Raw genomic sequence first — 14,233 nt, forward strand, 5'->3', positions numbered from 1 at the left:
CATTATTCTTGTGGAAGCCCCAGAAACTCACCTGTGCCAAGCTAGCTTTTGTCTCACTAACCGTTTTTTGGAATCTCTTCCCCTCCATCAGTTTCTTATCAGAGGGATGGCGGGTACATGAACAGATTGGCGAAGCTGGGGCTGTTCTCCCTGGAGAAGAGAAGGTTGGGAGGCTGGAGGTGTTCAAAATCGTGAGGAGGTCTGAACAGAGTCGATGGGGAGAAACTATTCCCATGAGCAGAAGGGTTCAAGAACCAGAGGACGCACTGCGGCCTCTCGGCGCTGAGGTCCCAGGTTCGATCCCGGCTCTGGGTCACTGTCCGTGTGGAGTTTGCACATTCTCCCCGTGTTTGCGTGGGTTTCACCCCCACAACCCAAAAGATGTGCAGGCTAGGTGGATTGGCCACGCTAAATTGCCCCTTAATTGGAAAAAATGAATTGGGTACTCTAAATTTATTTTTTAAAAACAGAGGACACTGATTTCAGGCGCTTGCCAAAAGTACCAAAGTGACGTGGGGAAATACTTTATTATGTATCGAGTGGCTATGACCTAGAATACATTCCCTGAAAGGGTGGTGGCGACAGAGTCAATAATGATTTTCAAAAGGATCTTGGATAAGCACCTGAAAAGAGGAAAATGTGCAGAGCTATGGGGAAGGTCTGGGTGGAATGGGACCAGCTCAATTCCTCTTGTAGAGAGTCGGCACAGGCCCAAACAGGCCGAATGACCTACATCTGCTATGTAACCATTCTATTGGCTGGATTCTCCCTTTTGGGGACTAAGTCCCCACGCCCGCCGGAAAATGGGCGAGAATCACTCCGGACTTTTTCCTCGAATGGCCGGGGTGATTCTCCGTTTTCCAGGGGGATAGCAGGGCCCCAGCATGCGTCCCGCGGCTCTGGCTGCCGACGGGGCTCTGCTGCCCAGACCGTACGGCCGCGCATGTGCACAATGGCTGCAAGCGGGTCCTCGCATGCGAACCACAAAGCTGGGCCACCGATCGGCGGGTCATCGCAATCTGCGAGGAACCTACCTTCCTCCGCACGGGCCCACTGAGTGGCTCCGCCATGTCGGCGCGCCCGCGCCGAGGTGGGCCACCGCATGCATGCGCGGCCGCGCGGTCTGGACAGCAGAGCACCGCCGGCAGCCTGAGCCGCGGGATGCAAGCCGGGGCCCTGCTAGCCCCCTGGAAAACGGAGAATCACCCCGGACTTTCAAGGAATAAGTCCGGAGTGATTCTCGCCCGTTCCCCGGCGGCCGTGGGGACTTAGTCCCCAAAAGTGAGAATCCCGCCCCCAAGCTCCCGCCGGGTGGTACCAGATGTAAACCACGCCGGCGGGAGTTCGGCCGGTCGACCGCGGAGAATCGCCGCGGGGGCCTGTTCCAACGGCCCCCGACCAGCACCGCGTCGACCGCGCACGCGGGACTGGTGGGTCCGCGGAAAATAGCGGAGATTTCCGGCATGAACGGCTATTTTCCGCCCCCGCGCTGGGCCAGATTCCAGCGTGGAGGGTCGGAGAATCCCGCCCTATGATTCTATTCCACATGTTAGAATTGGATGGAACATGCGCACTGGATCCTCAGTGAGCATACCGCCTGATTCAGGCAGGCACTTGGGTCACCCAGCAGAAGGCCCCAGTAAATATGGCATGGAGCAGGCAGTGGGCATTGAGTTCATCGCAATAACTTAAACTCTGCCACCAGCCTGTCTGTGGGTGAAGCTGATTCTACAGCACTAATGGCAGCTCCAGCCAATGCAAGCCTTTGGCTTGTGTCCCAAGTGTGAAGAACCACAAAGCTGGGGCATCATTGATTGCAGATTGGTGCCATTTGGCCCAGGATCTGGAATGAAATATCCATCAATTCATATTCAGCACGACTGACTGCCAACCTTTAGAGCTAAAAAGACCCTGAAAATTAACCATTTAAACTAATGCACAATCAGACTCAAACTCCATAACTGGCACTTCAACCACAGGCTTAACATTTAAGAAATTGTTGGGAAAATAATATTTTAAGTTTGGTCTATGGATATTGTGATGAATTTGAGGAATTGGTATATAAATTGTATCATATATATCTGTTGCAGTCGTTATTAAATGCCTGTTAGGGTATAACTGTTGAAGTATTATTTTTTAAAATCCTGATTTAACATACAGGCAAACCGTGTGTCTGCAAAAGTTGCAATTAAGATGTCATAAAAGCAGAATTTTCATAGAATTTACAGTGCAGAAGGAGGCCATTCCGCCCATCGAGTCTGCACCGGCCCTTGGAAAGAACACCCCAGTTAAGCCGACACGTCTAACCTATCCCCATAACCCAGCAAAAATTGGGTACTCTAAATGTATTTTTAAAAGTTAGTGGAATGGCCAAATTAATTTTCAGACCTGTTAAATTGAATGAGAAACCATTTTCTGATATCAGATATAACACTGATTCCAAGCATGGGTGGGATTTCTGGCCCCTCCTGGATCACCCTGTCTTGCCAAAAGTCAATGAATCCTGGCACTAAAAGTACAAGTTACTCTTAAAGGATAACCACCACACTGGATGATAAACTTAGTTGTAAAGTGTAACTCCCTCCCCCAAGAATTTTGTAATCATGGATGCTAGAGAATTGAGGGGTGATTTTGAGCTCGCCTTAGTGGTCCACGGGATTGTTGGCACGGGCCGAAAGTCAGGAGAAAATTGCGAAACAGGTTTTGAAAAACGTGATTCAGTCGAAAGGATCCCCCGGGGGGCGTAAAGTTAAGTATAGCCCCCAGGGAGAGGGGAACATGTCTCAGCTCGCAGGGGGAGAGGAACATGTCTCAGAGTTAAGTCCCATGGGATTCTCATTGAGAACCAGCAGGCCAAAGGTTTATACTACCCAAGCAGCAGAGGGTATTGTAATATCCCACACGGGACCTACGGAGTGGGAATGCTTGTGTTCCCGTGTTCCTTGTGGAACACAGGCTCCGCCGCAAGGGAGGGGTATCTCAATTACCTAGTGTATATAAGGTCAGCCAGTAAGGCACCGACCAGGAGGAAGTAGGGGTACACCGGGAAGTGTATAGATATATCGTTTGTAAATAAAACTTAGTTTTTCTTTTTAATTTGTGTGGACACCCGTGTCCTTATTAAAGGTATACACTGGCATCAGAACCTTGGCCACCCTTCTGAGGTTATTTAACCTCTTTCGCCATGTGCAGCAGTTCTTAGTGTACTGGACGTTCCATCAACTGCCCATGCTGCCTCCTGCCAAACTGTCCCTCCTGGCCCTCATGTTTATCAACAACACCCTCTACAGAGTCTGGAAAGTCGGGGCATTCCAGCCGGTGACACCCACCCACTCCTTTGGCCAACTTGGTTAAGAATTGCCTTTTACATGAGAACGTAAGAAATCAGAGCAGAAAAAGGCCATTTGGCCCTTCAGGCTGGCTCTGCTTTCAATAAGATCACGGCTGCTCGGATTTTGGCTTCAACTCCACTTTCCTGCCATCCCTCCATAACCCATGACTCTTGTGGATAATCACTGACCCAGCCTCAGCTGCTCTATGAGGTAGAGAATTCCAACGATTATCAACCATTGAGAGAAGAAATTCCTCACCGATCTCGGTCCTAAATGGGAGACCACCTATTCTGAAATGGTGCTTCCCAGTTCTAGATTCCCCAAGAGGAAACATCTGCTCACATGTACCCTGCCAAGCCCCTTCAGGATCTTATAAGTTTCAATACGATTCTGCTAAACTCCATTCATGACAAATACATGAATAGGATGGGAATAGAGGGATACGGACCCAGGAAGTGTAGAAGATTGTAGTTTAGTCGGGCAGCATGGTCGGCACGGGCTTGGAGGGCCGAAGCGCCTGTTCCTGTGCTGTACATTTCTTTGTTCTTTGTTCTTTGTCCATTGAGCAGCAACGCAACCTGCTCAAATGTTCCTCATAAGGGAACCCCTCTGTTTCAGGAATCAACCTAGTATCAACAAAGTGAACCACCTTTAAACTGCCTGAAATGTTAGTCCCAGATGACCATAGGCTGCTTTCCCCTTTGAGGGATTGGTGGTGATTTAACCTGAGGATCACCATACTTCAAGCGAGGGGTAAGGTTGAGAAGGTGGGGCCTTCATGAATAGCCTCAGCCAGTACAGGAGTTGAACCTCAACTGATGGCGTCGCAATGGATCACAAACCAGCTATCCAGCCAACTGAGCTAATCTCCCCAATGCTCGTATCTCTCCTGAAATAAGGAGACCAAACTGCACGTGATACCCTAGGTGTGGTCCCACCAATTCTCTTTACCTGGCTGCAGCTTTTTAAAGCAGATCTATTGTTCTCCACTTCCCACTGGGAGTAGACCAAGAAAGGGAGATCACCTCCAATCTTCCCCAAGTGGCGAATGACAATTCCCGGAGCAAATTGCAGTGGCTAAAATGGTCTTCTGATAGTGCAGCGTGATTTAATGGCCACCCTATTTGCCAGGAGAACTCGGGAGCCACATTTCTATCCAGCACCTCACTCATCTTCAATGAAACCAGAAAATGGAGGAAATGTTCAACTGGTCAGGCGGCAATTGCTGAGAGAGAAACGTAGAGGTGAACCTTTCAGTTTAATGAGCTGTCAACATAGTAAGATGCAGTGGCATTCGGCCCATCGGGCCCGCTGTGCCAGCCCTTTGGTAGAGTCAGGTCACTTTCCTTTTGCTTCACAGAAAAACACAGCAGAAATGAATGTAGAATTAAAATTAGATTTTATTGCTAGGCTACTAGCAGAATAATGCTTTGGAGTTCGGTGACAGGCGGCACTCCCGAAGGATCCCGTGTTCCACAATAGTAAAGCTCAGTTGCAGGATGCTGTCAATTAACACATGTCCACTGAGAATTCCTTCAGAATAAGACCTTCTCAGAACACAAAAGCTTTTCTTTTCCTTGAGAAACAGAAAGAGGACTACATAGTTTATATCAAAATGGTCTCATTTCCTTTTTTCAAAGGCGATTTCTGTACTTCTATTTCAATTAAAATACTTGCATTTTTATATAGCCTCTCATAATTGTTAAAAGTTTTTTTTACATAGCCTCATGATTGTTAGCTGTGTAAATATCCTATTTTTTGCCGCAGCAAAGTCTCATAGATTTGGTCTGTTTTATTCTTGTGATATGCCTCACCTTACTGTTAGAAAAATCCACAGAAAAGGATGAGCACAGCATTTAATTTCAGATTCAACAATATTTGCATCGAGCATTTTCTAACATGGGATTTAAGGCCATAGATTCGACAGGACATAGACGACTGAGGGAGTTAACATTCCAGGGAGATGACCTTGTCTGCCCCAACAAGGAAATAAAGAGATAAAATGGTGTTTAGTCTATGCTGATTGAAAATCTCGATTGGATGACAATTACACTGCAGAATCAAATTTGAAGTTTGGCAGGGTCCCAGGGCGAGAGCCAACATTCATGCAACTGCGATTAATCATCATATTTTCAGGTCAGGATGTGAAAGCACATACCGGTTGGTGCAAATTTAATATACCTCCACTTATAAAAGGCACCGGATTGACAGAATTTAAATCTTTACACTGATGTTTGGATTGACCCTGGTTACTACACCAGTGTCACAGAATCATAGCCCCTGAGGTTATTCAGCCCATCAGGTCCGAGTCAGCCAAAATCCCAGCCCAATCCCAATTTCCAGTTCTTGGTACATAGCCTTGTAGGTTATGGCACTTCAAGTGCAAGTCGAAGTAGTTTAAAAAGTAGCAAGGGTTTTGTGAATCCCATAGAATCATAGAATCCCTATAGTGCAGAAGGAGGCCATTCAGCCCATCGATGCTGCACTGACCCTCTGAAAGAACACCTTACCTAGGCCCATTCCCGCCCTATCCCCGTAACCTCACCTAACCTTTTGAACACTTAGGCACAATTTAGCATGGCCAATCCGCCTAACCACATATTTGGACTGTGGAAAGAAACCAGAGCACCTGGAGGAAACCCAAACAGATACAGGGAGAACGTGCAAGCTCCACCCGAGGTCGGAATTGAACCCGGGTTCTTGGCAGCAGTGCTAACCACTGTGCCACCATGCTGCCTGGTTTCTGCCTCTACCAATCTTTTCAGGCTCTCACTCCCAGAGCCCCACCATTGTATAGGTGAAATTATTTATCCTCAGCTCCCCTCTAATCCTTGGACCAATTACTTTAAATCTAATAGTCACTTGGTGGTAGAGAACATGAGTAGTACTGAAAAAAGAAACATGCTGTCAAAGCTTTTTGTCTTGCACTCATTGGGAGAGCTGCACAAGATAAACCAACAGGCATGGAGCAGGGGGAGGGAGAGGGAGCAGGAAGCCCCTCCCCCAAACCCAGAAGGCCTGCAACAAAAACCACACGAGGAAGGGGGGGAGGGGAAAACAGGAGCTCAGTCATAAAACACCCTGAGCGGAAGAGGGGGAAACCTGGGGGGAGTCAGGGAGGGGGGTGTAGGGAGCAGAGATGGGTGGGGGGGGGGGGGGGGCTAAGATATATCAAGAAAGAATATATGTACATAAGAACTTTATACATTGTAAATATCGGACGCAAAGTTTCACTTTGACAATACCAATCAAAATACTTTTTTTTAAAAAGATAAACCAACAGTAAAGGGAACAACAATTTATGTTGCGCAAGAAGAGAGTGCTCATTGGTTGGCAAGCAAACTCTGATTGGAAGAGGTGTTGCCATGGAGAATGCAGCAGGGAACAGTTAACTACCAAGCTTGTGTTCAAATTCAAGCCAGGAAGATTGACTCTGATCGGTCAAAGTATTGCCATGGGAAATAAACCAAATTTATTTGAACAAACGTTTGGCAGTTAACTGTTCTCTGCGGAATTGACCGTGGCAACCCCTCTACCAATCAGAGACCACTTACCAACCAATCAGCAATATTTTCCCATTCAGTATAAGTAGTTATTTCCTTTACTGTTGATAATCTTCCAATTTGTCCTGGTGAGTACAAGATGAAAAGCTTTGCCAGAAGGTCTCTTTTTTTAGCGATACTTTAAAATCCCAGCCCCCTGATTTTTGACATCTCTGCGAAGTGGTTTTGGTCCTTCCTATATACTCCGTTTAGGCCTCTTGATTTTATAAATCCCAGGCTCTCCAATCTTTCCTCATTTTTGATGTGCGAGAGCCCATGTGCAAATGCTGGGATCCACTAAATAATTACAACACCCTATTCACCATTTTATGCTAAGAACAAAAACAAAATAGGCTGGGGATAAGAATTTGAAATAAAACTGGAACATCCTGGAACCAATTAGCAGATCAGGCAGCATCTGTGGGCAAAGAGAAACAGTCGTATTAACATTTCCGGCTGTTCACCATTCTTTGGAATCCCAACAAAAGTTCTGAAGGGTCATGGAGCTGCAATGTTAACTCTGTTTTTCTCTCAGCAAATGCTACGTGACCTGCTGAGTGGCTCCAGTGTTTTCTGTTTCTGCTTCTTTAGGTCATGACTTGGATTTGGCATTACAGAGTACTCAATAATCTTTAGTTTTGGCATTTTGCAGTGATGCCACATTAGCTCCTCGTACTTCAAAGAGACAAAAAGAATCATGTTCATGCGCCCATTTCTGAAAAGCATAGCGCACATCCAAACTTTATAAGGACCGTATATAATTTGTATGTTATTTATGGAAGATCGTATTGCTCTCTTGATTTTCCTGGAATTAACGCATGTTATTGGATATAGATAATTTGGTATAATCTTGCTATTCAACCTGGAATAGGTAACTGAGTGAGGTGCTTGTGAGTAATGCTTGTAATATTATGGTGTTGGATATATTAACTTAACTAATCTTTTTAAAATGTTAAGTTGCATGTGCTTTCATTGCCACTTAAAACCCCACTTTATATGCAATTTTTAAAAACCTAATTCATTCAGATAAATGTTGCATATTTAACAGCTGCTGCTTAATGATATTTTATTATTATTTCCTTTACTTTATGTGTCCACATTCTGTAACGTATTTTCTTTCTTGTGCTTCTTGCCAATATGCCTTCCTCCCTCTTCCTTCTGAAAGTATTGGTGTAAACATTCACCTGGGCCTAGTCACCAGGCCCATGCTCAGACTGAGCACTGTGCCATCAACAAATGCCGGGAGTAAGAAGCTCATGGGTCCAGGGAAATTGCCCCTTGGGTGTCTTCAGCGCATTTGGGGTGGGCTCCCAGCATTGATCACGCCACTAGGCAACCCAGAGGGGGATCATCAGTGCATGTTTGCTAGGTCATGAGCTGTAACACTCAACAAAGCCCTGGAGGGAGGATTTTGGAGCAGGTTACAGGGTAATGGCTGACCCTAAGGATTGCTGTTCCTCCTTCCACAGTTTTCTATTTATAAAATTAAATAATTCTGAAATCCATTGGCAACTGCTAACTAATTCAATGCCTGTTATGCTTTTTCTGAAAAAGTTTCTGTCAAGGGTCCTTCAGTATTGACTTTAAGCCCTTAATTCTTCCATCAGACAGGAGATACAAAAGTCTGAGAACACGCACGAACAGATTCAAAAGCAGCTTCTTTACCACTGTTCCAGACACCTAAACAGCCGTCTTATGGACTGACCTAATCAATACTACACTCCTGTATGGTTCACCCGATGCCGATGTCTATCTATTTACATTGTGTACTTTGCGTTGCCCTATTATGTGTTTTCTTTTTCTTTTCTTTTATTTTCATGTACTAAATGATCTGTTTTAACTGCTCACAGAAAAATACTTTTCACTGTACCTCGGCGCACATGACAATAAACAAATCCAATCCAACCCAATTATATTCAAGAGTCCCATTGCCGGGTGTGAATGCCTATCCTGGGTTGGACACAGCCAAATAGGGGCAGGATGTACCAATTTCTACCCCGTTCATTTATTGCTCGGGTTCTGTGATCCACTCAGGAATCACTCACATTTGCATTTTTCAATTCACAGCTTATATCCATTCAATTTTTTTATTGCTCTCCAGTGAACAAAGAGCAGCTAAGGCTTCTTTGTCACATAATAAGCAAGTAAAATGGGTCAAGCCTTGAAATATTGCCGTTGGAAATTTCTGCAAAACTGTCTTATTTTATTCCCAATGAGTGGTGCTCCATTATTTCATGCAATACCTGTATGGGAAGCTTTCTGCGTGACTTATTACAGGACGATGCAGAGGAGGTATTGTCAGTTTTCTGTATGTATGCCACGACTTTAACTGCAAGCAGGTGCAGGTATATCTGATAAAGAGGCTGAATGGTTGCACAATGCAGAGTGAAGGGAGTGGTGAATGGGGGAAACAAGGACCGTTAATGCAGAATAGCGTTTTGCCACTTTTTTAGGTGAGTGAATTGAGAAAGGTGAATAAGAGAGTTTCAGTATCCATTGATCCCTGGCCTGTCTGGCTTCCCGCTTTCTGCCTGCTGTGATCCAAGATTCCCAGTAGCTGCTTGTCCTAAGTCGACCAGGCTGCTATTACTGTGCTCATCTTCCTCTAACTGTCCCTCTAACCAGAATACATAAATAATACAGACAGCCATGACAAGCATGAATGCTTAGTCAGGATGAGTGATGCCACAAAGTGAAGACCATGAATATTGCTAAAAAGATAGACTTGTTGCTGAAGCTTGTTGTCTTCGATTCATCAGGACAAATGCAAGAATGTCAAATGAGCACAACAATGTAGGAGAAAAGGAACTGAATGGTAGGCAAGTTGGCTCTGATCCAATGTGCCGCTGTCTAGGCTGTGTATCCCAGTTTGAATGAATCAAACAGTGGGCTGGATTCTACAGCCGCCCAGCCACGTGTTTCTCAGTGGCACGCCGTTCACTGGCAGCGGGATTCTCTACTCCCGCTACCTGTCAATGGGATTTTGCATTGAAGCCACCCCACACTGCCGGGAAACCCGCGGATGGGTGTGCGCTGCCGGCGGGAATAGAGAATCCCAATGACTGGAGAATTCCAGCCAGTACAGTTAATAGGCAGAGAGGATAGACGGTACTCAACCAGCCCACCCTTGCAAAGAAAATGTCTACTGTTAGCTGTGATTGGGTAGCACTTGCTGAACCACCTTGAGTGTGCTAATAGCTATACTTAACAAACAATTTAAGGTAATCAGTCAAGCTTATAACATGACTAATTTATGCTTGCTAGAAGAGACTGCTTCAGACACAGGGACCCCAGCAATATGTTAAAGCTTGGTTGAATTCCCATGAACTTGGTGAGCCTATAGTTTCCCTTTGCTTTCTGCATGGCAACATTCAGATGATCAAATTCGACTTGCCAACCAATCAACACCCTTTTCTTCTATAGTATAAATTGATGTGATAATTTGAAATGTGGTATTCTTATGTTTGTCCGGATGAGTGCAACATGTCTCTCATTCCAACAATATATGAATGAGAAATAGTTAATCTAGTAGCCTTGGGCATTCAAAAAGTCACAAGTGTCTCTGTTAGCTTCTGCCTTGAGGTAAACTCCCGGTTAAAATTGTTAACAGCTCCCTTTAGTCAGTTCCTGAGATTTTACAGAGCATGTTGGTCACATGGGTACAACCTCTGCCCCGGCAGTTAAAATTGCATTGTTCGCATTGGCATCATGCCCTGGCTTGCATATCTTTATGATGTACTCACCTATTTCCGGGTAAGGCAAATGTCCAAAATTTTAACTGATCATCATCGTCCCTGTTCCCATTGAGTTGGTAGTGTTAAAAGCAGAGTTTATATAATCTGCTCCTCACAGCGCAATAAATGATCCAAAGTGTTCCCGATGACTTGGCTGGTGACGTCTGCTGTACCTGAGGTATTCAGAAGTCCCTAATTCAATTCCTAGTCTGTGCTGAGTGAACTGAGTTAACTGTTCAGGCAGCTATTTTAATGCTACAGTTCAACGTAACAACCAGTTGGACATGGAGGGGAAAATAACCAGGCAAGATTTCCCCTTGTGACCATTACCTAATGATCATTATGGAAAGATTTTTGTGTGTGCTTCTGTGTGTGAACAATGGGTGAGATACAATATTGTGCCCCCAAGATTAAAAAGCCTCCTGTCTACACTGATGGAAGAATGTCTAGGATCCTCAGAACAAAGATCAAAGCTTTCAAAGCCATTCAAGGCAATCAAAGCCTTCAGTCAAGAACGAGGGGAGTAAACGGGCAAACAAATTATGTTTTGGGATCTCTATCCCATTCTATATGCAGCACCATTAGATGGGAGCCAATAACTGTTCTGTCTTTCAAACACCCAAGTCACAAAAAACACATAACAAATTTTCATACTTAACCAAAAGGATTAACATCGCCTAAAACAAAAATGTGTTGTTTATATCGGAGTGAGCTTGCCAGCGACAGAAAGATCCCATTGAGCAATAAAGAAGTCTTAATTTGCTTGTCTGTAGAAATTTACTGTTTGTCTCTCATTTGAAGTTACAGAGTGATCTTGATCAAGAATACCAAGACAAGTTTAAGAGGCTGCCTTTGGAAATCCAAGAATTTGTGCAGGATACGCTGAAAGGGAAGTTCAGTGAGGATGGAGATCACAGTGCTCCACCTCCCGTCCTCGCTCCAGATAATGGGAAATTGAACCACCAGTCATGCCCAAATGAAGATGATTTAGAAGACGACAAGTCAGATAAAGTCTTCGACACATCACTTTAATAAGCAGATCCCACCTTTAAACTGCGTTCATCTATTACATTTTTTTGGGGGGTAGGGGCTTCAACACAAACGATGAAGGCAGGAAAGCAACTGCTTGAAATACAAGTCTGTGTCCTGGAAGACCTATTCAAGCATACAGTGCAGCGTCAGGGTCATGTGTATGTACATTCAGTTCAAGTGCCAGTGCGAAACTAATTGTACAGTGCCATCCATTTCACTTGAAAACCATGAAAGAGGAACGTGAGACCTGTAGTACTTAAATAGGCCAAGTTCAACAGCCACGTATCCATAACATTGCATGATTGCACTGTCGTAAGAAACCTTTGCTTTAGCTGCAAGCACAGGTTTGCCATTGTCTTTGCTTTATACATTAAGTACACTTATCTAAAGAATTGTAAATTGCTGCATACTTTAATGTTGGCACTGCTGAATTAAGAATGTTGCTTAATATAATGGGAGTTTTGGTTGTGTAACTCTAAAACTTTCTGTATAGCTTTGTCCGGTATATTCGACAGGAAACAAGTTTCAGGGATGCATGCATGATGGACGTATTAGGGTTATCACTGTGGATACTTTAAAATATAACTGTAAGAGGCAGTTTTTGTTGTGGAGTTTGTGCTGTAATGTACTTTAAGGTAGCTTTACAGGGTAAAAAGTGTCTTTGACTTGTGTGTACAAAGTAAAGTTACATTGATATCACAGTTTTTCTAAACCAAGATTGTTATTACAAGTTAATGTGAGTGACGTAACGGAAAGTCCTTATATCCAACTGCACAATCAAAATATTGTAACTTGCTGCACATCTAAGTCATTTATACAATTTGTTTTGTACAATAACAGTGGTTGTAAATATCCTGAACTGAAAGGAGAGAAAAATGCAAGCAAGTCAATGTATTAATGTGTATGAATGCACTTTGCGAATGAAATTTTAATTTCAAAATTAAACACTGAAAATGCGATACTGCTAATGGTTAATCATCACTGGTAACTTTAGTAAATGGCACTCTAATGGATAGTCACATAAGCTATTTGTGCAACCTGAGTTATTTGGCATTATTCACTCTATGCCATATATCCGATATACAACAGATACAAGTATTGCAGCAGTTAAATTGGCAGGCTAGGTGGTTTAAGGTTTAAGAGACCATTTTATGGCAAAAACATTTCAATGTTATTGTGGCTGTTCAATCTATGAAATACATAAATTTGATGTTTCTTGTATTTCCACTTCCAGTATGTGTAATTATCCTGAATGAAAACATTGCATTGCCATCATTTGGTGCAGTATTTGTCTAATATGATGTTTCAGTAAAACATTCTCTTTATTTTTATACAATTTAATGTGCTATTCTAACAAAAACACCATCATAGGTCGAGCTATTTAGATGCTCATAATTGAAGGTGGAGCATCTTTATTTTTTATTCATTTTAACTGTGAGTTTATCGCAAAAAACAGAAATTCATAGGTTTATTCTGTCTATATCACACCCTATAGTTTTCAATGGTTGTAGTGGAAGTGTGTGTGTGTGTAAATGTGTGTCTATATATATATAAAACATACACATACATACACACGTTATATTTGTTGTTCAACGTTACTTGAATTGGGTTTGTTGAAACTAACAGAAGGGGTCTATATGATGTGAACGTCTTGTGCCTTTAAAGTGTTTGCCTTGTTCTGTATCTGTCTAAGTGGAATATTCAACGTATTTACTGTGGAAATCTGTATTAATGGCCTGTTCTGTACTGAAATAGGTTGTATGTGCTCTTCATTTAACAACTGCAAACACTACATCTTGTGTTCAGCATTAAATGCGGGTCATTTTTGATTAGGACATGTCACAGTGTTTCACAAACTTCAGCTCGTACATCAGGTCTGGACAAATAACAAATCGCATAATAACAGTGAGTGCAGCCTAATTCTGTTTACCTCACTGATCATGTTAAACGAATGGTCTGTGCTCTAATATTGTTCAAATGTTTTGACTTAAAGTTGACTTTAGAATAACAAAATGTGACAAACTTCACATAAAAAGGATGTAAATAATATTGTCTTTAACAATGATAACTTGTTCCGAAATGCATATTCAAATTTTGTATGAATTCTATGCAATTTTCTGGCATGATGTTTCTTCCACTAGTAATTTTATGTGCATTCATCCGTTAACAATGGAAAAATAAAACTTCTTTAAACATGCATTTCTCTGTGTCACCATTGAAAGAATATCTACCACGGTGTTTTTTTTGAGAAATGAGACTGACAAAGACCCAAAAAGTGACATGTGCACATGCAGCTACTGTTTCAACTCTTTGCAACACCGCAAATTTTGGAAGAACTCAGTATGAACACCCAGGGCACTTAATTCTACAACAAAGGTTTCACAAAGTTTAGCAGGCAATAATTGAGCCCTTTGGTGAACTGGGAATACCGTGTCAGATTTAACATTTTAGTTACTTATATACAAAAGACCCCTCTTCAATGTTTACAACTTAAACAGAAACTTGATACAGTGGTCATTTAGCACCTGGGACTCCCCTGAATATTTCACAAATATCAAATCATCTCTGTCCATTGAGGAATCCAGTATGTAAA

The 14,233-nt window shown here is 43.2% G+C and overlaps 1 protein-coding gene across 5 annotated transcripts in view; it reads left to right on the top strand.

Annotated features, from left to right (window-relative positions):
* plcb1 (phospholipase C beta 1) overlaps nucleotides 1-13,839 on the top strand; it is a 1,179,298-nt gene extending 1,165,459 nt beyond the window's left edge. For 2 of the 5 annotated variants that reach the window (XM_072506091.1, XM_072506111.1), the window contains one exon: nucleotides 11,410-13,839. In XM_072506091.1, the coding sequence (XP_072362192.1) occupies nucleotides 11,410-11,640 (231 nt within the window). In that variant the 3' untranslated portion in view covers nucleotides 11,641-13,839. The remainder of the gene's footprint in view (nucleotides 1-11,409) is intronic. The other 3 variants (XM_072506102.1, XM_072506120.1, XM_072506128.1) reach the window with 3 other exon arrangements.
* Nucleotides 13,840-14,233: the final 394 nt, after the last annotated feature.

Source organism: Scyliorhinus torazame, chromosome 1 (assembly GCF_047496885.1).
Source record: "Scyliorhinus torazame isolate Kashiwa2021f chromosome 1, sScyTor2.1, whole genome shotgun sequence".
Lineage (NCBI taxonomy): Eukaryota > Metazoa > Chordata > Chondrichthyes > Carcharhiniformes > Scyliorhinidae > Scyliorhinus > Scyliorhinus torazame.